Source organism: Mustela lutreola, chromosome 8 (assembly GCF_030435805.1).
Source record: "Mustela lutreola isolate mMusLut2 chromosome 8, mMusLut2.pri, whole genome shotgun sequence".
NCBI classification, from domain to species: domain Eukaryota; kingdom Metazoa; phylum Chordata; class Mammalia; order Carnivora; family Mustelidae; genus Mustela; species Mustela lutreola.
In genome coordinates this window covers 48760481-48784971 of record NC_081297.1, presented here as the reverse complement: position 1 = coordinate 48784971, position 24491 = coordinate 48760481, and the positions used below count along the sequence as shown (strand labels likewise).

Below are 24491 nucleotides of genomic sequence, written 5' to 3'. Positions count from 1 at the left end.
ACAGCCATCTTCCTGGGGAGTCGTGAGGATGTTTTTGTTTGGTTTTGGTTGGGATGTTTTTTAAAGAGCGACATATAGATATTTATATATATAAATTATTAATGTGGGGGAGGGGCAAGGGGCATACATCGCAGAAGGGGCGCGCGCACAGAGACTGGGGACGGGCAGGGGCAGCACACGATGCTACGCAAAAGAGCCACATCTAACAGATGAAATCATCACACCAACGGGGCGGGGGAGGGGCGGTGGCCACCGAGGGCTGGGCACGGGGGAGGAAGAAAGCAGGGGGACAGGAAAAAGGGACCTGGTCCAAGATACTGTGCGCTTTCTGCCCCCACCCCGACGCCACCTCCCCACCTCTGCCTACCACAGGAGCCTTGGCCTTCTTCTGTCCCTTCCTCCCTCCCTCTGCCCAGCTGCTGAAACCCTGCAAAGGAGCAACACTCCTCCCTCCTCTGCTCTGGGGGGCGGGCTGGGAGGGAGGCCTTGGAGGTCCAGATGCAGGCGCCATGGGTGCTCTCTTGATGGCAGGTCCTACAGTGGCTTGTCGCTTTCCTTCTTCAGGTGACTGGTGGAGAGGGGATGAAGAGCAGAGCCATGAGATTGAGGTCAACCCTGCCCAGGCCCCCTGTCACAGAGTTGGAAGGTGGGGCAGGGGCTCCCCCCCCCTAGGAACCCGCAGCCCGACCCTCCGCACCCCAGGAAGCCAACGCACCTGTAGTAGTCCTCCTGGGCAGGTAGCGGCACACTGTGCAGCGGGTGGTGGGCGTGCAGCCACTGCTGCTGCTCCAGGGCCAGGCGCTGCAGCTCAGCCGACTGCGCGTGCATGGCCTGCAGCTGGTGAGCTGCAGACATTGGGGCAGAGAGGGAGGCTGGCAGGTCCCGGTAAGGAGCAGCTGTGGGCAGGAAGGGCAGGAGACACAGGACCGAGGGAATGCTGAGCACTTACTCTGGACTGGGAGACAGCTAGCTACAGAGGCGACGGAGACTAAAACACTTATAGGGAAAAGCCAGTCCTGCAAGTTGCCAGCAATTGAGAGGATTCAAACCTCCGCCTGGCACTCCAACCCGCACCTCTCTTGGGCAGGGCCTCAGCCCTCCTTCTATTCCCAGCTCCTCTGGGTACCTCTGCATCCCCTCCCCAATCCCAAAGAGGCCCATCCCACCACCCAATCTCCTCCTTCCTGCCCTTATCTCATCAGATCCTCCCCATCCCCACCTTCATCCTTACCAAAGAGCTGGTGACGAAGAACTTCGTTCTCGTGCAGAGGGTGAGGAAGAAGGGGGTTAGGGAGGGTCCCAGCTGGGTAGGGGATCCGGGTAAGGTGAGACCCTGAGGCCAGGGGGTCAATGAGAGGGTGCACCGAGGCAGAGGCTAGAAGGTAAAGAGAAAGGTATCACCAAAAGGCAAGTTTGGAGAAAACCACGCATGTGGGTAAATGGATCCAAGCCGGGAAGAGATGGACAATCAAACACAGAAAGACCCAGTGAGGAACAAGGAAGAGCAAAGGAAGAACTAGGGGACTGGTGGGTGGCCAGGACAAGACCTTACTGGAGTAAGGAACACAGGGACACACAGAGGCCAAATAACAGGAGATTACAGTTTGTCAGAGGGGTCTGAGGAAAAGGAAAGAGATGTGGATGGCTTAAAGGAGATAGAGGGAACTAGAAAGTTTAGGAAGTAAGACAGGAAGAGATACAGAAGGTTAAGAGAGAAAGCACAAGGGAGCCCAGAATGACCAGGACTGTAAGGTTAGATCTGGCAATGTTCTGGACAATAATATGGCAAAAGGACAGTAAATTAGTACCCAAGATACCCCCAGCCAAAGCTATAAGGGCTCTTTCTGGAAGGCTGTAGATCTAGAGATGGGGAAAACACCTCCACTTGGAAGGAGGAAAGATCACAAGAAATGGTAACAGAGTTTAATCCAAAGGAGCAAGGAAACAGGTATGTGAAGGGGGTTGGGAGGTGTGGTCTGAGGGCAGAAAGGTAGCATTCCCTCCAAGGTTTCCTCTACCATGCGTGGAATGCTAGACTCTGAAGTGGGGTAGGTTGTGCATTATTACAGTCCCTGTGGCAAGGCTGGGGCATGAGAAGATGGGGGGTGACAGGGTGCCAAAGATCAGGGGAGCAATCTCCAGAAAGAGGCTCATGCCAGACTTTAGAGGAGGGAAGTCTTGGCCTGAGGAACATAAAAGCCCAATCACTTGCCAGGAACCAAGAGAAAGTAGTAGGAGCCTCACCTGCATGGATGGCATCCTGCTGGTGGAGATGCAGGTGGGAGTGGATGTGGGAGTGCTGGTGGTGATGGGGGGTCACATTAAGCATCTGCAGCCGGGCCAGCGGGTCATTGCCCAGGGCTGCCACTCTTTCTGCATGCTGCCTCTCAGCTGCCAGACGCTCCGCATAGGACATGTCAGGCCGCAGGGCTGGCCCAGCTGCCAGGGCTAGACGTTCTCTCTCCAGGGGCCCCAGACTCGGATGAAAAGGAAAAGGGTGCAGGCCAGGTGGGCCAGGCTGCAGAGCCAGGCCCCCATGTCGGGGGAAGGGATCAAGGCCTGGCCCTGGGACCCCATGTAGGGGTTCCAGCTCACTGGGCTTCACCTCAAAGCCAGGCTTGAGGCGGTCACGGAGGTCTCGTTCACGGGCTTCCCGCTCCCTCTCCCGGGCTGCTGGGTCGCTGCTGTACAAGGCCGGGACATTGTAACCCAGGAGCCCCGGGTCCACTGCCCCTAGGGGCACGTAGAAGGGATGGTTGCGATTGCCAGGAGACATGACGTGGGGTCGCGCGTATTCACTGAGAGTGCGCAGGGCTGGAGTGTCAGGACCCAGGTAGGGGGGCACTGTAGCTACAGCGCTGCCCGGCTCAAACGGAGGGCGATGGGGCACAGGGCCAAGAGATGGGCACTCCACTGGCGCCCGGCCCTCCTGAGCCAACTTCTGTGGAATACAGGGGAAAAACAGTGTCAAAACGGCAGGTCTGGAAAAAGGCAGCTGGTCCTGAGCTACTCATTTGTCTCGCCAGCTGAAAATCAAAATGCTTCACCTTACTAGAACTCAGTTAAGCGGGAATTTCCCTAACCCTTTCTCCTGGATTTTGGCTCCTCCTACCATCTGCAGATACTCTGATCTCAATTTGTCCTCCCCCAGACCCAGGAATGCGAGGATTCCTCCCGCTTGAATCCTTCCGTCTCGATTTCTCGGGCTGCCGTGCCTCCTCCGTTCCGAAAGGGGACGCAAAGACCCCCCCCAACCCACCCTGCGCGGCGCAAAGGGCCAGAAAGGCGGATGGCGCATGTAGTGACGCACTCACCACGCTGCGTTCCAGCTCACGCTCCTTCTCGCGTTCCCGCTCCTTCTCGCGTTCCCGCTCGCGCTCGCGCTCCTTCTCTTCGCGCGCGCGCTGCTCGGCCTCGCGCCGCACCTTCTCCACCAGGTCGGCCCGCTTCTTGGCCAGCTTGGAGCCCTCCAGCGGCACGAAGTACAGGTCGCTGCGCGCGCACGAGTTAAAGCCGCGATCCAGGTGTTTGTTGAACCTGCCAGGCGCGAGGACGGCGCGCGCTTAGCCCCGGCGGTGACCCTGCCCCCAAGCCCGCCCACGCAGATCGTGAGGGCGAGGCCAAGTTCTGGAGTACTTCAGAAAGCACCACGAAAACGAGTGGGGTTCCCCCGCACCGCTCTTTCCGTTGCCTCGCTCTGTCGTTCCCAATTCCAGGCCCAACCGCACCCCGGCCCGGAGGCTCACCTGGCTGACTGGCTGGCATGGCTGGGCACGTCTACCACCTTGGGAGGGGGCGAGGGGCTACGGGCCGGGGGCACTGGGCTCTCGGGGGTCTCATACTCTTCAGCGGGCTCCTGCTTGATCTGCGTGGCGTTCAGGGGCGGCCCAGAGGCAGGGGCTGCAGGTGGTGTAGGCAGGGATGACAGGCCTGAGGGCCCGGCAGGTGGCAGGGGCCCTGGCCCCACAGTGGGCGAGCCTGGCTTGAAGGTCCCTGGGCCCGCGGGCGGCGAGGCGCCTCGGTAGCCGGGTGGGGTCCCTGTTCGGAAGGAGGGAGGCGACCCTGGCTTGTATCCCGGTGGGGTGGCCGTCTTGTAGGCCCCTGGGGACGGGGCTCTCTTTCCATAGGGCGGGGGCCCAGGTGGGGAAGCTGTTTTGTAGCCTGCTGGCGAGGAAGCCACTGTGGCAATGACCGTTGAAAGCGTAGCCGAGGAAGTGGTGACCGGAGGCACCGGCGGGAAGGGGTAGGGGGCTCCTTGGGGGCCCTGGGAAGGGGAGGGGTGTGAACATGGGTAGGATCCTTGAGAGGAAGAAGAGGAGGAGGAGTTGGAAGAGGAGGAAGAGGCAGGGGGGCCGTTGGGGCCTGCTTGGCTGTAGGACACCTGGCCGTGAGGTGGGGGCAGGTGTGCGGGCCCTGTTGGATAGGGCCTCAGAGACCCCAGGGAGGGAGACATGGCGTAAGGATGGGCATGGTGGGAGCTGCTGCTCTCCAGGGGGTGGGGATATGCTCCAGGTGGAGGGGGCCCAGAACTCCCATGATGCTGCTGCTGCTGTTGCTGTTGCTGCTGTTGCTGCTGCTGCTGTTGCTGCTGCTGTTGCTGGTGGTGATGGTGATGTGTTGGGGCTGGTGGGTGGCCTGTGGATTGGCCTCCAGTTGAAGGAGGGAAGGGACCTGGGTGGGCATTGCTGTTGGCTAAGAGACGGCCATAGGGAGGAGGTGGGGGGGGACCCTGGCTCCACACAGCCTGGGATGGAAGGGAAGGCTGAGTATACTTGGGTGGCTGATTGGAGACAGTCAGGCTTGTCGGGGGAGGGAAGGAGTGGGGATAACTGGGCAGTGCCTGGGAAGCTGGGTACTGGGAGGCAGAGGAAGAGGACGAAGAACTGGAAGAAGAGGCCGCTGCAGAGCTACTACCAGAGGATGAATATGGATACCTCATTGGGGGGGCTGGGGCAGAAGAGGAGGAAGCAGGTGGCAGAGGATGGGGTGAGGGAGCAAGAGTGGGGCCCTTCTCTGGGCCGGGAGGAAGTCCACCCATACCCTGCCCCATGGCATGGGGAGACGGCAGATGCCCAGGTAGTGGCTGGGCCCCCAGGCCAGGAGGAGAGGCTGAGGCATTGTTAAGGGGTCTCAGGGCAGGTGGGGGAGGCAGGTTTGGTGTCACATGGGGGAAGGTGGCTGGTGGTGGAGCAGAGGGCAGGTTTCCACTACCCACTGGAGTGTTAGGTGGCTTTGTTGGGGGAGCACCACCAGCCCCAGAGCTTGATATTGAAATGGGGGTGGTTGGTGGGGGGTGCTGTTTACCCCCAGTAGGAGCCCCCACTGAAGAGGCAGCCCCTCCCCCCTTGGAACCCACTGGGGGTCCAGACAAAACTCCTCCACCAGTGCCCCCAGGGTAGAGCTGTGGATGAGGGGGAGGGGCCCCAGGAGGAGCTTGGAACATTCGAGATGTGGGGGGCTCCATGGGAGCATGATATCCAGTGGGTGTCACAGAAGGATGGGGCTCAAAGCCAGGCTCTGGCTGTCGGGGGTTGTTGTCTTGCGGTGAAGGGGAGGGAGGAAAGAGTGGAGGTGGGTGGTAGGGGCGGGCTGGGCCCTGGGACAGGCCAGAAGACGAGTCGGAGTCATTCTCCACACTTCCAGGGCTGTAGATGCTGGGAGACGTGCTTCGGTTATCTTGGTCAATATCCCTAGGGTCACTGCTGCCATCATCATTGAGGCTCCGCCCATCTAAACTATCCAGATCAGAGGGAGACTGTGGCCGAGGGAGCTCCTGCTGCAGAAGAAGGAGGACCAGTTTTTTTTTCTTTTTCCTTGCTCCCCCTACATTTGGGGCCTCCCTTGCACAAAATCATTTCTCCCAACATACCACTGTACCATGTGATGAATACTCTTGCTCAACCCACCTACCATGTGGGGATTCCCTCCCTCTCCCCACATTCTCAGCCAGTGTTGTTTCCCTCCCTGGGAAACTCCATTCTTTCCTCAAGTGTCCATCTCAAGCACCTTCTCCCCATCCACAGCTAAACCCAAATCCCGGTCTTCCACCAGCTTATATCCACCCTCTTCTCATCTTTCACCCCATTAACTACACATGCTAGAAACCTCTGGTTTTTAAAAAGACCACTCCTGCATTTTCCTTTTGAGACCTCTCACCTTTAATCTCCTCCCCAGCCCCTTCATGAAAACCAGGACCTGGGAAAAAAGCCTAGAATCCCCCACACTCCCAGTCCCCTCTGGCCCTGCCTGGTCATCTAGTGGCCTAGCTACATCCCTGTCTGACATGTTACAGACAGGACTCCTTTAATAAGCACCAGGCCTCTCATATTCCAGGTGAGATTACAGTAGGAATCGTGAGTGAAAGGAAGTTTTCAGTTAACAGTGGTCAGAAAATGCATCAGGATGGCTGCTAGGGTCTCCCACCTCAGTTTTGGTCTTTTTTGGTGCATTGGTCTCCTCACTTTCACTCTCTGAGATCTCCTCACTCCGGCCCTGCTTGCTGACCTTTGGGGTGGAGGCTTCCTCGACGCGGGCCTTCTGTTAGAGAAAAAAGAGAAAATCCCTGTCTTCTACCTCCCAAAGCCTCCACCATCACCCTCTGCCAGACAGGAAGTTCCCCCACAACACACACACATACACCCTCAGCTCCAGTGCCTGGGCATCCTGTGGGAGGACCCAAGGACAGAATACCTTGGCTGTCTGCCTAGACTTCTCGGCTTTGCCATCACTGCTGGACGTGCTGACCCCTCCAGGGGAGGCCCGGCCCCTCGATCTCAGTTCTTCCCGGGGCCCAGGGGCCTCTTTCTTCCGTCCACTCCTCATTGACATCTGAGGGAGAAGGAAGGAAGCACCTAACTTCATGGTGTGTCTTATTTCTGTTCTACTTCTCCAGGCCCTCACCCCTAGTTCCTCCAACCTTCATCATTCAGGTCTCTAATTTCAGCTATTACTCACTGAGTCTTTATTCTGACGTGTCTTCATTCTTCAGGCTGTGGAGACCCCATTCTCCTCTGCCTGGGCAGCTGAATACAGAAACTTCTCTGCTTCCCCTCCAAGTTCCCCACAGCTGTGGTCTGGGAAGCAGGCAGCAGGATCTCCCAAGTGTCCAGTGCAGGCACCTGGAACTTGCAGGATCTGTTTTCAGTGAAGCCTGTTAGAAGAGACCACCAGAGTCTCCAATCTGGGGAACAGTGTCTGAAGGGGATATCACTGAGCTTATCGCAGCCCAGCCCTGGGCCTTTGGGCCAGGAGGCACAAGCTTCCAAGACATTGCTGGCCTGCCCCGCGGGCCACCCAGGCTATCTACAAGTGAAGCAGACTTTGCTTGCAACATCATCTCTTTCATCTCTGGAGAAAGTAGAAAATTCAGATGGACCTGTGAGGTCACATTATTTACCCTTCATGATACCTAGGAAATACCTGTGTGTCCATGAGTTCCACAGAACCTTACCAGGAAGCATAAAGATATGTAGCTCAGGGCACCTGGGTGGCTCAGTTGGTTAAGCATCTGCCTTTGGCTCAGGTCATGATCCCAGAGTCCCGGGATTAGGTCCCACATCAGGCTCCCCCTACTCTGCAGGGAGCCTGGTTCTCCTTCTCCCTCTGCCTGCCACTCCCCCTGCTTGTGCTCTCTCTCTCAAAAAAAAAAAAAATTTTTTTAAAGATTTTGTTTGACAGAGACAGTGAGAGAGGGAACACAAGCAACGGGAGTGGGAAAGGGAAGAGGCGTCCCACTGAGCAGGGAGCTGGACGCAGGGCTTGATCCCAGGACCCGGAGATCATGACCTGAGCAGAAGGCAGATGCTTAATGACTGAGCCACCCAGGCACCCCAGTCAAATAAAATCTTTAAAAAAAAAAAAAAAAAGGTATTTGTGATAGTAAGTCATTTACTGAGTGCTGTCTTATGTCAAGCCCTTACAATTTCACTGAATACTTATAACCAACCCTCCAGTATTCTTGTTTCCATTATACAGGTGGGGAAACTGAGGCTCAAAGATTGAGATTGTGATTTGCCCAACTTTGTGTGATGAATATACAGAAGCCTGTGACAGCACCAGAATCAAACCCACGTCTCCCTGACTTCAAAGCCCATGCTGTTTCTTCTAGACTTTGCTATAGTCTCATCAGAAGCTGGGGAGGCGGGGAGGGGGGAGAATTCTCAGAAGGCTCAGATCAGTCCCAGAGATATGAAAAGAATCTTTTCACATCAGAGTAGGTGGGAGAAGAATGTCCTGTTCTCTAACACAAAGGCACACAGTCCTACCAATCCCAAGCCCAAACCTGGGTATTCCCAAAGTGCAGAACTTCATTTCTGGGAGCCCCCCTGAGGCCCCCTGTCTAGTGCTTGGGTTCCCTTAGGCTAGAAAGTCAGGACTTTCACTTTACCAACCCAAGCAGTGAGGATCAGTGAGCACATAATACAATAATACAAAGTTACCAGTTTCTGAGTCTGTACCCCCACTTGGCTTTGACAGGGACATACCACCTGTCTGTATCTGTACCTTTATCTACAGCCAGCTATTTTCACTCACACTTGTTTGTTTTTCTAGCTAAGTGTCACATCTCTTCCATATTATTGACCATGAAGTCTTTTGAGAGCAAAAACAGTCTCTTCCCACCGTTTTCTCCCACTGGTGTCACATATATATGGGTGCTCTGTTCTGTCCTTGCCATTGACCTGTAAGCCCACTCACTTCAGTAGGTCTTTCGAATAAAATGCTGCTGGCTTTGATAGGAACAGGGTAAACTTAGCCACTTATTACTGAGGCAGAGGCCTGGCTAGGTAAATGGCATTTTCACAGTCGATAGCATGTTTCTCCCAAGGAATACAGAGTAATTATTTATTACTCATCTCCGCTGAACTCTACTGAGACAGGCCGTGAGGAGTGAACCTAACCTTTACAGAAAACTTAAATAATGATTTACTTAGAGTCACAAAGAGCTGAGACACAGCTCCAGGTCTGCTGAACTTAAAACCCATGCTCTGCCCAGCAAACCGGCCATCTTTCTTCAACTACAACTAGTACCACATTTTGGAATTGTTATGTAGATGGGTTTTAAGACATTGTCAAACCCCCTCAAAATCCAAAGAACAAAACCCAACAGAAGAGAAGGGGAAAACAAACTCAACGAAAGCACAGCAAAGATGACTATTTGTGACTGGTGTGTCTTTGCCAGCCCCACTAGAGGAGAGTCCCCATGTCTCACCCCAATCTCAGAATCCATTCACCAAGTCAGTTAGAGTGAGGAGATCCAAAAGCTCAGAGAAATGCATGAATGGAACTGAAAAATACAGCAATAAGTATGCCCTCCCCCTACTGCCACTGTTTTAAACAGATAAAATCTGATAAAATTATCAGTGAGTAACTTTGAAGGAGAAAAGCAGTCATAAAAGTGTAGGTAATCCTGGGGGAAAGGAGTGGCAAGGGGAGAGCAGTTAGGGTTGGGCTGTACATGATGTTTCTGAACTTAGAGCATGCTTTAGCATCAAGGTGAGCTATACTCCATCTTGCCCTAGTAGCCTGTCAGTGGAACAAATACTTCAAGAACACCTACTGTGTATCCGGCAACACACTATGCACATTCCCCTTCACAGCCTTACTGCAAAAGAAAAATGACAAATACCAGACTGGGGAGATGCAAAAGTGAGAAAAAGGGAAAGAGTCTCTAAGAACAGGAAAAGAAGGAAGAAATATGAGAAGGACGTCAGAGGGAATACACAATCGAGACACAAGGCTTTCTGGGAAAGGCTTGCAGGGTGAATTTCAGGATTGCTGGCCCAGACCTGCCAGACTAACAAACCAGTCCAAAGTGACTCCTAGAGAACAATGCACCAAGCTAAGCCTTTTTAGAATGCCAGGTTGTCAGAGGGGCCTCAGAAATCATCTTATCTATAACCCCTTCATCTTACAACAAAGCCAAGACTTAAAGAGAAGTGACTGACCCAAGGCCACAGTCAGAGGTACAGTGAGGACTAGACCCAGTTATCCTGGCTCCTGTTCCAGAGTATTTCCACTGCCCTCTCCCCTGGGCCACCCTCACAAGGGATGGGCTGGTTGGAGAGCCCAGTCCCTCCCACAAAGTCAGGGAAATAGGTTGAAGGTTAGCTGAGGGCAGGGGTCACTATCATGATGTCCGGGAAAGAGGGAGAGGGAGACTCAGGGAGACTCAAGCTTAAGAAAATGTCAGACTATCAGTGCAAAGAAGCAAAAGGACTACCAAATACAAAAAGTTCCTAATAATAAGGTAGGCAGAGGCCAGAAAGAACTACCGAAAGATGGTGTAACTTCAACAGGAGCATTCCCATGCTCTCACCATGCCTAGGGGAAGGAACCGGGAGCAACACCTATGACCTGAAAATAACATGTCTGCCTGTTCCAACAGACTACTGGATGGAAGGTGGGTGGACCCCCTGGGGAACCTCCCATCCACCAGCCGCACCAGAAACACCTTCCAGAACAAACCAAGAGTCCCAACGAGAGAGTGAAAGGCTGAGGTCCATCAAAATCCTGAACCCCCACCTATAGGACATCCCACTGGATCACTACTATGGCAACAAAATGGTAGAACCTGCCCCTCAAGAGTCTATCCCAGGAGTCCATCTACCAGCCACTCCCCCTCCAGTTGCCAAAGCAACTCCTACCCTTCCATGGCACCCTCCAGGAAGGGAGCTGGAGAGTGCCTGCCCCGTGGAAACAAGCCCCTGCACAAAGAGCAATCTCTGAGATCCGAACAGAAATGAAGATACGACCCCCTCCACAGAAACCACAGCTCCAGGAGGATTTGAGGGAGGTGGTCACAACTTGCCTGGAGTGCCTATAAGATTGTTCAATTCTCTCCTCCTTCTCCACCCTCCCAGAAACCCTTTCTCCCTAACTCTTCCTTCAATGGTCCCATCTTCCTCCTCATTAGTTCTAGGGGGACCACACTACTCCACCCCAGTGGGCTCCTCTCCAAGAAGTAACTGTGGCTGGAATTGGAAAAACAAGGTCAGAGGTGGCCTGAAGTGGGCGAAAGAAAATCGAATCACAAAGGCATCCACTTCCCACTTCCACCCAATAACACCTCTGCTGCTGCTTCTCGAAGGTGGACCTCTCCTCGGCCCTTTCAGAGCCTCCCTTTCCCCAGGTTCCATTCTCCCTCATCAGCTACAATCCTCTCTTTCCACCTACCACACCCCTTCCCCATTTCTCACTTCCCTTCTATACCTTGCACCCCCAACCCCGAGTTCTGAAACCCGGGCTCTGGGCCTTTTCCTGGAGCCCTAATGCCCCACCTCGCTGCCATATCTCCATTCCTTTTTTGCCTTCGCCCGAAGCCCCCTCGCGGGCATCCCCCCCACCTTTTTCCTCTGCCAACCCTCCACCTCGGTGCTTCTCTTTTGGTCCCGGGGTCCTGGCTACCCTCTTGCCCCATCAGCCCTCCTCCTGAGAGACCCTCCCACCTCCCTCCACCTTCCCGGTCCTCCGGGTGCCCGGGCCCCCATCCTTCCTCCGGGTCCGGCCCCACCCCCTGAACCCCCCCAACCCCAGCCTCAGCCCGGGCAGAGCCCGCAGTGGGGGTACCGGGTCGGGAAAATAACAAATGGAGGCGCCGGCGGCGGCGGGAGGGGGAACTGGGAGGGGTGGGGGGTGGGGAGCCGCGGGCCAGAACCCGGGCGGGCCCGAGGCCGGGACGGCAGCAGGTCTTACCTGGTGGTAGCTCGGGACGGCTGGCTGGCTCCGAGCGAGATTCGGGGCTCTGGCGCCTCCGGGGGGCGGCGGCCGCCGCTCCCCCGCCCCCCTCTCCTCTTCCCGGCTTCAGTCGCCGCCGCGACGGCGGCGACGACGGCCCCGGCCCCCCCGGAGGGCGGCCCCCATCCCCCCCCTTTTCCCCCACCTGGCCCCGATCGCCCGCCTGCCCCTCGGAGCAGATCCCGGTCCGCGCTCTCGTTCAGCCCCTCCTGAGGCCCGCCACCTCCCCCCGGCCGCCCGGAATGCCCGGGCCGCGCCGCCCGCCCCCGCCGCGCCGCTCGCCCCCGCGGCCCGGCCGGCCCTCCGCTCGGCTCTGACCCGCCGCCTCCCGCCTGCCGCCCGCGCCCGCCCCGCGCAGCCCGCACTCGCGCGATCCCCGGCCCCCCTAGGCGGCCTCCGCCCGCGGCCCCCGCCCCTTCCCGGGCTGTCGTCCCCCACGCCTCACCCCCTCCTAGCCCCTCTTCGAGGCCAGCGGTGCCCCCTAAATGGGTCCCGGCCCGAGGCCCCGGCCCGACGCGGGGCTGCGGGCGGGCTGGGCGGCGCGTCCGGCGACTCGCACAGGAAAGCGGACGGCGAAGGGAGGGAGCTTGGGAGAGGGGGATGGGAGAAGGGAGGAAGAGGGAGAAGGAGGGAGCGCGGAGGAACGGAGGAGAGAGGGGCCAGGAGGGAGACGCGAGGGAGGGAGCGCGAGGCAAGCTGCGAGGGGGGAGAGAGGGGGATCCGGAGAGGGGGAGGCGCTGTGTGAGTTGGCCGAGGCCGGCCGAGGGGCTGGGGCGCGGGGAGGGGTTCGCCGAGGCGGAATGTGGGGAACCGGAGAGGGCTAGGTGGGAGGGGCTATCGGTTTTAAGGGCAGAGAAGGGGGGAGACTGGAGAAGTTTGGGGCCGAGGGGGTCTGTGGCAGAGAGGAAGTGGAAGGTTGTTGGGTGTGTGGCAGAGATTGGTCTAATAGGGGTACATTGTGAAAATGGAGCTACGTGGGGGCTTTGGGGGGGTAGTGAGATATGTGACAAGGAGGGGTGACTAAAGCTTGGGGTGACACGTAGCAGGAGAGGTGGGGGCTATGATGCCGGAGAATGGGATGGAAGCTTGAGGTCATGGGGAGGGGAAGAAATTGAAAAGATGTAGACATTTATATATGCGGATGGGGTTTCTGGAAGAGAGTAGTTTGGAGGTGATTGGTGTTGGGAAAAGAATAGAGAACATAAGAAGGGGTGGGGGGTGATGATGGAAAGCTGGAGAAAGTCCAGAGATGTCAGCATGGAGAGAAGGGGAAAGGTGAGGAACCTTAAGAAGGGATGAAGGAGGTGGGGGCAGAGGTATATTCTTAGGGACCTGTAGAGCTGGGTGGGAAAGGGGTGGGGAGACACCAGGATGGCTGGATTCTGGAGATGGGGGGGTTTCCAAGAGAACTGAAGAGGGTTTAGGTTGGCTAGACAAAGCTGGATACAGTGGGGTGGGGGCAGAGGGGGAAGTGGGTAAAGAAGATTAGAAGGAAATGTAAGATAAACAAGGCCTTTGGTGGCAGTATGGAGGGAGGTCAGAGATGGGAAAGACCAGAGTGGAGATGGGAAAGAAAGCAGTAGAAGGAAGTGATAGAAATGGGAGAGGGCAAGCACCCCCGTGTAGGGAAGAGGTTCATTTATAGGAGCGGGGCACCATCTTCAGGCCCTTACATCTGGTGGTGGCTCCATTTTCCTTCTCAAACCTGTTCCAAGTCATCACAGATTGTACTCTGGGCCACAGGGAAGGGGTCCAGTGGGGATTAGGCTCAAGGTGGAGACAAATCCCTAGGTACCGTGATCCCCCAATCCCAGCCCTCCTACTGTGGAGACAATCCCCATCACCCCCCAACCACAGGTTCTTCCTTCAACCCTCCCCCTGTCAGCCGGCCAGCCATTTCCAGTCTTGCAGCCTGAAGCTAGCACCCCCACCAGTCCACCACCAGTGTCTTCTTCTGGGCTGTCTCCCTGGCCCCACACCAAACAGCAACATCTCCCAGGACAAAGGACACCAAGACACTGGGTGATTTTTGGCAGCTGAGATTGGGAAGGCCAGAGAATGGGAGGGAGGCGGGCTGGGAAACTGGAAGAGCTGGAGCTGGAGCCTGGATTGGGAGCCTTTACTAATTCTCCAGATTGGGGGTGGGAGTAGGGCATGTGAGGGGGCAAGCCAGCTAGAGGCCAAGGATGGGCCTTGAATGGTAGGCTCCCACCAGGCTTCTGGAAAGGAAGGAGGTTGGATTTGTAGCAACTCAGTGGGTTTTGCCTCATATTTCCTTGGGCCAGGCTCAGCCAGGTTCTGGGACTACCAAAAAGCTCTAACAGATTCTAAAGCACTGGAGAACCCGAGCCAGAAGGCTTCTGTGGCCTAGCAGTGAATCACCACTCTTCTGCAAAGCCTCTGTATTGGCCACTCACTTTTCAACCCCATGCCCACCTTTTTTATCCCTCAGGGCCCTCCAGAGACCAGGCCAGCTCCCTATCTCCTTCTCCCGGTTGATCCCTGCCCTCCCTTCCTCAGTGCCCTAGAATGGCCCCAGCTCCTTCTCCCCACCCCCACAACTTTGTTCCAAGACTCCTCCTCCTCACTCTCCATTGCATTTCCTCTCTTTCTGCACTTCCCAGTGCAGTTTCCCACTGGGCCCATGGCCCAGGCCCTTCCCGGTCTCCCTTCTAGGCTGAACTGCTCTCTCTTATTTTTTAACCACTGAGGGATAGGCTAGGATGATGACACACCTGAACCTAAAAGAAAAATTTAGGCAGAGGTAGGAATGGAAGATAAGAAGCATCAGAGAAGCCAGGGTCTACCACCTCTAATTCCTCTCTGACCTGAGGACCAGACTCCCCACTCAGCTTTGGGGTACATCTCTCTCTCACACACACACACACACACACACACGCCCCACCAACACACATCCCAGCTCCCTTTATGGCCCCAGCCCCCCCCCCACAACCCACTGGTATCTAGGCAACGGCACAAAGGGAAAGTGGGGAGAGGGGCCTGGGAGGCCCAGACAACTAGCTGTAACCCAATCCAACTGGGTACCTGGCGGGAGCGGGGGAGGGGGGGGTCCTAGGGGTGGGCATGGCTGCCAGAGAAGGCCACCTAGCAAGGAGGGAGTAAAGGGCAGAGGTCCAAAACAGCCCTGGTCAGTCCAGGAGTTGGAGAAGAAAGATGGCTATCATGGACCCCAGAGAAAACCGAGAGGCCCAGAGAAAAGTACAGTGTGCCCCAAGGGAAATGGAAAGGGGTGACAGGAGACAGGAGAAAATGGAAAGATGAGATGTCCACACTGAAATTAAGAGGCATAGAGGAACAGGGGCAAGAAGCTCTTTGAACTGAAAATGGCTGAGGTGTCAGTGACACAGAAAGAAGAACAGAGAAATGGGTCTTGCCCATACAGGAACAAATCCTCTTCTAGTCCTGGAGCTGGGCAGAGTGGCAGAGAGCACGGGACCAGAACTCAGAGCAGAAGCACTTCAGGAGGCCCACAGAGGGGACAACCTTGAAATTCCTCCCATCCCACCCCTAGCTCAGAGTATGGCGTCCAGCGGAACCTTGCCTCCCTCTAGTGGCCACAACTCCCCATGTGTAGCCCCTACATGCTGGGACTGTTCTGTGTCCCAGCCCTAGGAGAGGGTTTCTCCCCCTGGGTGGTTGCTGGGCTCCAGTCAAAGTCAGTCAGGGCCCCCTTGGAGCTGAAGAGTGATAGTGGGTCTCCAGCAGCACGTGGGGGCCCTATGCAGGCCAACCCAGCACTTGTGGTTCTGACTCCCCAGTTTACCAGAAGACTCCATTTCCTCAGACCCTCTTCTGTGTCCTCTGGTTCTACTCTTCCACTCTTCTCTCCCTAGTTCCCCATCTCATAGGTGATGCCCACTCAGTGCTGGTGCAGCTCGGAATGGCCCGTGAGGAGAGGCCTAGATAGGAACTTCTCTAGTCCATGGCTTGGTCTCCTACAGGAATCTGAGAACACTCTGAACCCCTCTTCCTAAAAACGCACACGCACAAAATCTTTGACACTTCTAGGAATGCTCAGACTCCAGACTTGAGAACCCTTCATTTGCCTCGGTCCTGGGGCCAGGCTTCTGCTGGCAAGGCAGGGGAAGCAGGGTCCCCACCTGGCCAGGGATGGGTAGCCAGTGCCATCATCTTAGTCATACTTGTTCAGTTTCCTCCTCTTTTGGGGTCCTCCCCAGCTCTGCTATGCAGGTTCACCAACTTCCGGGTGCTCCATCTTCTCTCCTCTCAAACGGACTAGAGTAAGACTCTTCAGACACAACAAAGCACTGTGATTCAGACTTTAATGGTGGTGCTCATTTCCACACCACAGAGGTGGTGGCAACTGTGGAATGTGGCACAGGGGAGTGAGACATTTCTCTGATGCAGCTGGAGGAAGAACAGGGAAGCCGGGGCTGAGGAGAGAGTTAGGGGAAAGAGCCCCCAGGCCCACAGCCCTACCTCTGGACCAAGCCAGCTTCGGTTAAGGGCTGGTGGACACAAAGGAGCTGATGAGCAGGGCCCTTTTCTGTTACCCTTCCCATTCCAGCAAGACCTCCCAGCCCCAGGCCATCCCCGAATCTCTGGCCACATTGCGCGCGCGCGCGCACACACACACACACACACACTCATTTCCTGTCAGGCCAGGTTTGAATACTGGAGTTAGGGAGAAATGAGGAATTGATTAAGACAAATGAACAATAAATAAATGAATAAATAATCCACTAAGAGCTTGGGCAAGGCACGATCATGCCGCCAGCATGCCCCTCCACCTTGGCTGGCCGCGCCTCCTGACTCCTACACAACATGGAAGACAGGTGGAAGAGACACACACAGTGACATACAACCCCTCTCGACACGCCTCACCAACCGACCCAGATGCACCCTTCCCAGACCCTGACTGTTCTTCCATGGACTCCCTTATAATCCTCAGTTCCAAGGCCAGTTTTTGAGGAGAGAGAATAGAAAGGACAGAGAAGTGGAGAGTGTGGAACCCAGAGGGGGAAGAGCACACAGCTGGGGCTGGACAAGCCAAGGAAGAGTGCAGCAGGTCAGCAGGGGGTCCGGGGAGAGATGTCACAGAGCAGAACAGGAAGAAGGAGGTTCCAGGAGAGTGGCAAAGGGGTTCCTAGTCTCCGGGCAAGGAGAGGGATCACAGCACACTGGGATTGCGGAAATTATGTCCAGCGAAGCGGGCTTCGTCCCCCAGCTCTTCTTCAATTCTGAGAGAGAGGAGCCAGAGAGGAAAGAGTCAGGGAAGCAGAGAGGATCCTGCTTCTTTTTCCAGGGGGGCCCCCTATCCTCCAAATCCATCACAGCAGCTGCTTCGATGTCCTGGCCCAAGCATGGGCATTCCCACATGATTATGGGAGCCACTGATCAGTAAAGCCATCATTCCAAAATAAGTATTTTCTGGATAGCTACTGTTTTCCAGGCCCTGGGTGCTGGAGGTGGGATGGTGAGCAAACAGAGCTTTTAACCCTCTGGGCCCTGGGCTCCCAGCTCCCCGGTATCCTCACCTCATGAGCTGGTTGTACTTAGCCAGACGCTCCGAACGGCACGGGGCTCCAGTCTTTATCTGAAATGTGCCCAAAGATAAGCAGCTCAGTGGCTTCCCCCTCCGTCTCCTATAAGAAAACTTAACACTCCTTTGACATTCCTCTGACACCCAAAAACACGTGAAGAGAGAGACCCAGCCACCTGACCAGAACCCACCAACTGCACATAGCTCTCCCTTGCACTCACCTGGCCTGTGCAGAGTCCCACCACCAGATCGGCGATGAACGTGTCCTCGGTCTCTCCAGAGCGGTGACTCACCATGACCCCCCAGCCATTCTCCTGCGCCAGCTTGCACCTGCAGCCACACACCAGCACTGACCCCCAGCCCCTCGTGCAGGGTACTCCCTTCCCAGCCCCAACACTGGTCTGGCACAAAGCTCTTTGGGAGGGCCAAAAAGCATGGGGTGGAAAGTGACTACAGGTTCCCCACTCTCTTCAGCCTCTGTGCCAGGGCAAGGCTGGGAGCACTTGGCCGGAGGTTTCCTGTAGCAACGGGCTGCTGGGTCAGGAAGAGCCAGAGGACACTCACGCTTGGATGGCTTCAGTGACCGAACCGATCTGGTTGACCTTGAGCAGCAGACAGTTGCAGGCCTTTTCCTCCACGGCCCGCTCGATACGCTTTGGGTTGGTCACTGTCAGGTCATCACCCACAATCTGGATCCCTACATTGGCTGTGAACTTCGACCAGGCAGCCCAATCATCCTGGTCAAAGGGGTCCTCAATGGAGACCACTGGAGAGAGAGCAAGAGGGGCTCTGCATCAGGCAGGAACACCTCCCCACTGTGGCTCCCTGAAATGGATAGATTCCCCTGGCTAACTGAGCCTGCCTATCCTTGCCTCCCTGCCTCCAAGATAAGCCTGCCCGATTCTCAGCTCGATTCTTTCAGAAAACCTACCAGGGGCAGCTGGGTGGCTCAGTCGGTTGAGTGTCTGACTCTTGGTTTCGGCCCAGGTCATGATCTCCGGGTTGTGGGATTCAGCCCTGCATCGGGCTCCAAACACTCAGCATGAGGTCTGCTTGGGATTCTTTCCCCCACCCCTTCTGCTCCCCCAACCCCCATGCTCTCTCCCTCTCAAATAAATAAAATCTTTAAAAGAAAATAAAAGAAAAAAAAAAAAAGGAAAATCTTCCAAAAAACCCAATGGTTCAGAGTCTTTTTCAAAAAGACTCTCACTCTCTTGCATTTTGCATTTGGGAAGCTTTTCCTCAATGCTATTCGAAATCCTTCATTCTGCATTTATGTCTACTTTCTCTTGCTCTCTCTCAGGGAAATGGAAACCAGCTTCCTCCATGCGGGGGTCATAGCCCTTGAAGTCTTGGAGAGGGTAATTTGGCTCCTCGTCAGCCTTTCTGTTCTACTCTCACAGCGCCTGCTGGTCCACTCAGCATCCACAACTTAGTCAAAAACACTGAAAGGGGCGCCTGGGTGGCTCAGTGGGTTAGGGCCTCTGCCTTCTGCTCGGGTCATGGTCCCAGGGTCCTGGGATCGAGTGCCGCATCGGGCTCTCTGCTCAGCGGTGAGCCTGCTTCCTCCCTCTCTCTCTGTCTGCCTCTCTGCCTACTTGTGATCTCTGTCAAATAAATAAATAAAATCTTTAAAAAACAACAACAACAACAACACTGACACAGGGCGCCTGGATGGCTCGGTCGGTTAAGCGTATGCCTTCAGCTCAGGTCATGGTCCCAGGGTCCTGGGATCGAGCCCCACATGGGGCTCCCTGCTCAGTGGGAGCCTGCTTCTCCCTCTCCCTCTGCCTGTTGCTCCCCGTGCTTGTGTTCCCTCTCTCTCTCTCTCTGTCAAATAAATAGACAAAATCTTAAAAAACAAAACAAAACAAAAAAACTGACAGATACAAGTTCCCTGCTGGGCCCTGTCAACCTCTCACCGCCACTGGTTACTTTCAAAGCCCTCCCCGTGATCCTGGTAACTATGGAACGCATGACTTTAATTAGGACAGAAATAGATAAAACAGATTCACCATGGGTACCCGCAAAGTTAAACTACCTACAAAGCTTGTCTCTGCTCTTGGTCTCAGGACCGGGCTCCTCCCCGCCCTTGGTCCTGATTTTCAGGCTCTTCTTAGATCTCTGCCTGACACCTACCAGCACCACATACAGTCCAGAGTTGTCCCACACATCCCTGCCTGTCCCTTGACCCTCATGCTGCCCTTCCTCCCACACCCCTTGTTCTTACCAGGATAGTCCCTGACAAAGTCCTGGTAGAGGGCCCCCAGCTGGTCCCCAGTGATGTATCGGGAAGGATCAGCAGGAGATTTGAAGTCCAAGTCGTATTTGCCATCACGATGAAACTCCGAGGCAGCGACATCCATGCCAATGACAATCTTTTCTGTGTAGCCAGCCTTGTCGATGGCTTCCTTCACCAGCTCCAAGGCTGGGGATGGAATATAGTGAGATTACCGGCAGGAAGGGTGGGCAAAGAGGAATGAGAGTAAGAAAGAAATTCAGAGCGCCAGTGGAGGACTATTGCTGGGGAGAAACCTGACTACAGTTGCTGGTGGGGTCTTCCCCAGGGCTGGGAAGGGCAGGCCATCTTTTAAGATGGCAGAGGAATGCAATTCTGTTCGTATCAGGTTGTTTGTAAATAGCTATCATTTATGGAGGGCTAACTATGTCACCTAAGTACAATGATACTAAGAGGTAGATACCGTTATTATTCCCATTTTATAGATAAGAAAGACAAGCACAGAGAAGTTAAGTAAGAAAGATCACCAGCCAGTAACTCTTCAAGTCAAGGTTCAAATAGAGGCAATTTGGCCCCAGAACCTGAACTCTCGACCACTTCCTGTTGTTTTTATTCACCATACAGCTCTTGCCAAGGCAGAGAAAAATTAGGGATCTTCGAGGCTCACTGAGAGGTTGGGGTGGAAATGGGTCAGACTTAGAATAGAATCCATAGAGTATGATATTATCTCATCAAACTGAGAGTCCTATGAAGTTCAAGTCCAGGATGGATCCTACAAGGCACCTAGACCACTTCCCAGCATTTCCAGGGCCTCCAGTAAGAACTTAGAGTTGCTAACAAGGGGTGCCTACATGGCTCAGTCAGTTAAGCGTCTGTCTTCAACTCATGATCCTGGGGTCCTGGGATAGAGCCCCGCATCAAGCTTCCTGCTCGTGGGGAGTCTGCTTCTCCCTCTCCCTCTGCCCCTCCCACCACTCATGCGCGCACACACTCTCTCTCTCAAGTATATAAAATCTTAAACTATATAGATAGATAGATAGATAACAAATCTAGCTGGGCCGGTAAAGACTGTCCTCTTAGGCCTGCATGTGAATGTGGCAGTTCTTCTGGGACCCAGTTCCAGTACTGGTACCTCTTGGAGCTAGCTCAAAGGCCACCATACTCCTCAGGACCTGGTGAAGTGTGTGGCCCTTCCTGATGTCCTAGGAGAGAGTGAAACTTCAAGCAGGGAGTGGGGCTCCTGGCCTCACCTTCACTGTTCTCCAGGATGTTGGGGGCAAAGCCGCCTTCATCTCCCACATTGGTGGCATCCTTGCCATACTTGTCCTTGATGACGCCCTTGAGTGTGTGGTAGACCTCTGCCCCGAGTCGCATGGCATCCCGAAAGCTCTCAGCGCCCACTGGGAGGATCATAAATTCCTGCATGGCCAGCTTATTCCCCGCATGAGAGCCACCATTGATCACGTTGAAGGCCTGGGGTGGGGGCACAGGACAGAAAACTCACAGAGCACTTCCCTCCTCCATCCCCAAGAGTATTAACCCGAGAGTGTCTGCCCCCACTTCCCAGACTCAAAGTCTCCTGCCCCCATCCTTTCTCTTTAGCTGCCTCAATCCACTCTCCCCCATCATTCCTCACAAGGTCTCATGCCCCCCGCCCAACGCCCACCCCCGGGAGAGGCCCAGGCAGGGCAGGCACGGCTCACCGGCACAGGAAGGATGAGGTCCGAGTTTCCAGCCAACTGAGCAATGTGGCGATACAGGGGCAATTCCCGCTCGGCTGCCCCTGCCTTACACACGGCCAGGGACACACCCAGGATGGCATTGGCCCCAAACTTGGCTGGGAGATTATAGAGGAAGGCACTGAACAAAAATGGCCCTATCTTTTCAAGCCCCAGCCTCCACCTGTACTCCCAAAAGTAGCCAGTAAAGGAGACCCCCTCCTCCCTCTCCATTCCTGCAATACCTCATCAGTGCTCCCCTGAAAGTAGCGGGGACACACACACACACACACACACACACACACACACACGACGTGATGGGAAAGGGCAGAGAGCTCCACCTATTTCTAAGCATCCCGAGACCACAGGCTATCTCCTGCCAGCTCGCCCTCTTCATGCTGCAAGGAAGTTCTTCCTTCTGTCTAATGTCACTCCCTCCCACTGCAGTTAAATTCATCTTCTCTTATTCTGGCTTTGGGAGGAGAATGGAAGCTGGGGTAACTCCTGACAGTCCTTCCTAAGGAAGCCCCCATAGTGCTCCACACTATGTGCTCCACACGTCCTCCCCCTCCCGCCTCCCCACTTTCGCCCAGCCCAGCTTACATTTGTTCTCAGTCCCGTCTAGCTCCAACATGAGGTTGTCCAGCTTCTCCTGCTCCACCACAGAGAGACCCTGTGGGCAGAACCGCCATCACCCCAGGCCAGCGTGGAGGCTGGGCCCTAAGGCAGGTTCCCCTCTGGCCAGGGTTCCTGGGAGAGCAGTCTGTCTGGATTAGAGAACCTGAACCCCACAGGGGCAAGGAGCAGTAAAGGAGTCTTCCCACCCTTCCTTGGTAACCATGATTCCCAAGAGGTGGACCTTTCTCCCCTGGATCCCTTCTCCCCTAATCCAAGATTCCTTCGGGACCGTGGTCCTGCCCACCAGTGCCCCAGCCCACCTCCCCCTTCCCTGGCCCCCAGCAAAGAGTGGGCCTCACTGAGCTGATGAGGGCAGGAGCGATGGTGGTGTTGATGTGGTCCACTGCCTTCAGGACACCTGGGGAGAGGCAGGGAGGCCCAACTGCGTCAGGGTGGAAGGGACCAGAAGTGGGGGGCATGCAAAAAGGGGGTTGGAAACTGGTGTAAGGTTAAGAGTATAAAGCTGAGGCCTGGGAGAGCCTGGAAAAGAGAAAGGGCCTCACCTTTGCCTAAGTAACGCTGTTTGTCCCCATCCCTCAGCTCCAGGGCCTCATAGATCCCAGTGGAGGCGCCACTGGGCACCGCAGCCCGGAAAAGACCTGGGAGAGGAACATGAAATAAGGAGGGGCACAGAAGGATACTCAGGGGCCTAGGGATTCCTTCAGCCTTCCAGCTCCAAACTGCCTGCCACATCCAGTCCCATCCCCACACTGCTCTCTAATGCACACACGCATGCACACACACACACACACACAACACACAGAGTCAGTGGCTTCCTCATCTGTGCAGCTGAGGTCCCACATGCACAAGGAGGACCCCACAGACATGTAGCTATGCTGTCAGCACACACATGCCCACATGCCCGGTACATGCACAGACGTGCAGAGGAACGGTATACCTCATACACTGAAACAGGATACACAGATTGGCCTATCCTGGCTCCCCTGGACAGAGAGGATGCAACCCCCACAATCCAGGCTCGTAAGCCAGGCTCAGCATCCCATCCCCACTGGGAATCAAGGCGTCATCCCCTCCAGGGCCAGGGGAAACCCTGACTGAAGGCTGTGGGAAGACCCAAGGCCAAGCTCACTACCTTTGGCAGTGTGGAGATCCACCTCCACCGTGGGGTTCCCACGGGAGTCCAGGATCTCCCGGGCCCAGATCTTCTCTATCGACATGATGGCTGAGATCTCTGGTGGAAGGAAAGGGAGAAAGATAAGAGGTTTAGAGAGGTGGAGCCTGATCAGTGGGAGGGACCAGAGGCTGGGAGGGATGGGAAAGAGGTTACTGCAGTGGATGGGGGGTGGGGAGGAGCTGGCTGCAGTCCTGCCTTTAGAAGGGATCCCCCCCACCCCATGGGGAGAGAAGGTCAATGCAGTGAGGAAGGGGAGGTCACTGCAGTGGGGGGAGGGGGAGGATCAAACGGTGAGAAGGGAGGACACTGCAGTGAGGAGGGAGGGGCCCTGGGAGAGGTTCCCTTGCCCCCTCAGTAGCTCCAGCAGCCCACTGGTGGGGTTCCCCCAGATCTCAGAGTGTAATGGCTGCCAGGCTTGCATTTCTCCTTAGATCCAAGAAGAGGATGAGCTGTCTGGGTAGCTGGGCCTCTCCTCCAGAGTCCACATCCCACCCTAACTTAACACACAACCCCCATTCCAAGACCCTAGTCCCTCTCCCAAGCATCCATTCCTTCTCTTCCCAAGAGATGTACAGTGGAGAAGTCTGGCGAGAGGGTTCTGGGGAAGCCCTCAGTCCTTGGGAGTTGAGTGGGGAGGGAGAAGAGATCTGGGGGAAGAGGCGAGGCTGGGCCCATCCTCCCCGGCCCCCAACACCCTCCTCCCCAACACCTCCCACCCTCTAGACAAATTCTCCCCTCTTCCCATCCCTCCCCGGGGCAGCATCGGGAGGTAATGTAAAAGGAGAGAGGCAAGGGGGGGTGGGTGGGAAAGAAGGGAGTCTTGAAGTCTAGGGATGCCGAGGAATCGGAGAAGACGTTTCCCCAGATGCAAAGCCAGGGGATGTGCTAGGATAAAAATGCACGGCCGGTGAAGACCCCGAACTTAACATGGACAGAACCCTAGGCGAAGAGGTGTGGGGAGAGGGTCAGACAAGGGTAGAGAAAGGCGCAGTTAGAAACAGGTGCAGGGAGGCCTGGCGCTCAGATGAGGAGGGGGCAACAGCCGGAAACCGAGAGGAGCCGTCCCAGAAGGCCGGGGAGGGCGGATGCCCGGGGGAGGTGCGGAGGATGGAGCAGGTGCGCAGCGCCCCGCGGGGCGAGGGCTGCGCGCAGGCCAGGGGAGAGGGCGGCCGGGGGAGTGGGGGGGCCACGGTGGCTAGGGGAGGGGGCCCAGAGGGGCGCAGGGGCCAGCCGGGGCTTCACCTCGGGGCTGCAGACTCAGCCTGTGGCGGTGGCGGTGGCGGTGGCAGGGGCGGCGGCGGCAGCGACGCAGAGAGAGCGTGAGTGGTGGCGGCGGCGGCGGCGGCTGCGGCTCCCGGGCGGCGGGCTGGGGGCGGGCAGGGGGAGGCGCCGATAGGGCCGGGCGGGCGCATGTGACCCGGAGCCCCCGATGAGTCAGAGCCTCCGGCGGAGAAGCACGTAGGA

The 24491-nt window shown here is 56.0% G+C and overlaps 2 protein-coding genes across 3 annotated transcripts; both read right to left on the bottom strand.

The window, feature by feature from the left end:
• Positions 1 to 9: 9 nt before the first annotated feature.
• Positions 10 to 11863, bottom strand: ATN1 (atrophin 1). 2 transcript variants are annotated; one of them, XM_059184656.1, is made up of 10 exons: positions 11692 to 11863; positions 6955 to 7150; positions 6691 to 6828; positions 6424 to 6537; positions 3747 to 5773; positions 3315 to 3537; positions 2245 to 2941; positions 1232 to 1375; positions 716 to 896; positions 10 to 568 (listed from the first exon to the last, which is right to left on the bottom strand). In XM_059184656.1, exons 2-10 carry the CDS (start codon positions 6979 to 6981, stop codon positions 535 to 537), a joined length of 3585 nt encoding a protein of 1194 aa, XP_059040639.1. In that variant the 5' UTR covers positions 6982 to 7150; positions 11692 to 11863; the 3' UTR covers positions 10 to 534. The 2 variants fall into 2 exon arrangements, with proteins under 2 accessions (XP_059040639.1, XP_059040638.1); XM_059184655.1 differs by having other exon boundaries at positions 3747 to 5776; positions 11692 to 11861.
• A 4157-nt stretch (positions 11864 to 16020) lies between these two features.
• Positions 16021 to 24390, bottom strand: ENO2 (enolase 2). Its single transcript, XM_059184666.1, has 12 exons — positions 24270 to 24390; positions 22986 to 23084; positions 22396 to 22491; positions 22192 to 22250; positions 21818 to 21887; positions 21200 to 21333; positions 20747 to 20969; positions 19488 to 19685; positions 17822 to 18023; positions 17479 to 17587; positions 17253 to 17311; positions 16021 to 16955 (listed from the first exon to the last, which is right to left on the bottom strand). Exons 2-12 carry the CDS (start codon positions 23068 to 23070, stop codon positions 16886 to 16888), a joined length of 1305 nt encoding a protein of 434 aa, XP_059040649.1. The 5' UTR covers positions 23071 to 23084; positions 24270 to 24390; the 3' UTR covers positions 16021 to 16885.
• Between the last annotated feature and the right edge of the window lie 101 nt (positions 24391 to 24491).

What these genes read in the sequence shown, in the direction of transcription:
- ATN1 (XM_059184655.1), bottom strand. Translation starts at nt 6,981, where the DNA reads ATGAAGACACGTCAGAATAAAGACTCA. An exon ending in CATGCCAGCCAGTCAGCCAG is followed by an intron (nt 3,538 to 3,746) that starts GTGAGCCTCCGG and finishes CGCGCCTGGCAG; the next exon opens with GTTCAACAAACACCTGGATC. An exon ending in GCAGGATGCCATCCATGCAG is followed by an intron (nt 1,376 to 2,244) that starts GTGAGGCTCCTA and finishes TTTACCTTCTAG; the next exon opens with CCTCTGCCTCGGTGCACCCT.
- ENO2 (XM_059184666.1), bottom strand. Translation starts at nt 23,070, where the DNA reads ATGTCGATAGAGAAGATCTGGGCCCGGGAGATCCTGGACTCCCGTGGG. An exon ending in GGATCTCCACACTGCCAAAG is followed by an intron (nt 22,492 to 22,985) that starts GTAGTGAGCTTG and finishes TTCCTCTCCCAG; the next exon opens with GTCTTTTCCGGGCTGCGGTG. An exon ending in ACCTCATCCTTCCTGTGCCG is followed by an intron (nt 20,970 to 21,199) that starts GTGAGCCGTGCC and finishes CCCCCACCCCAG; the next exon opens with GCCTTCAACGTGATCAATGG.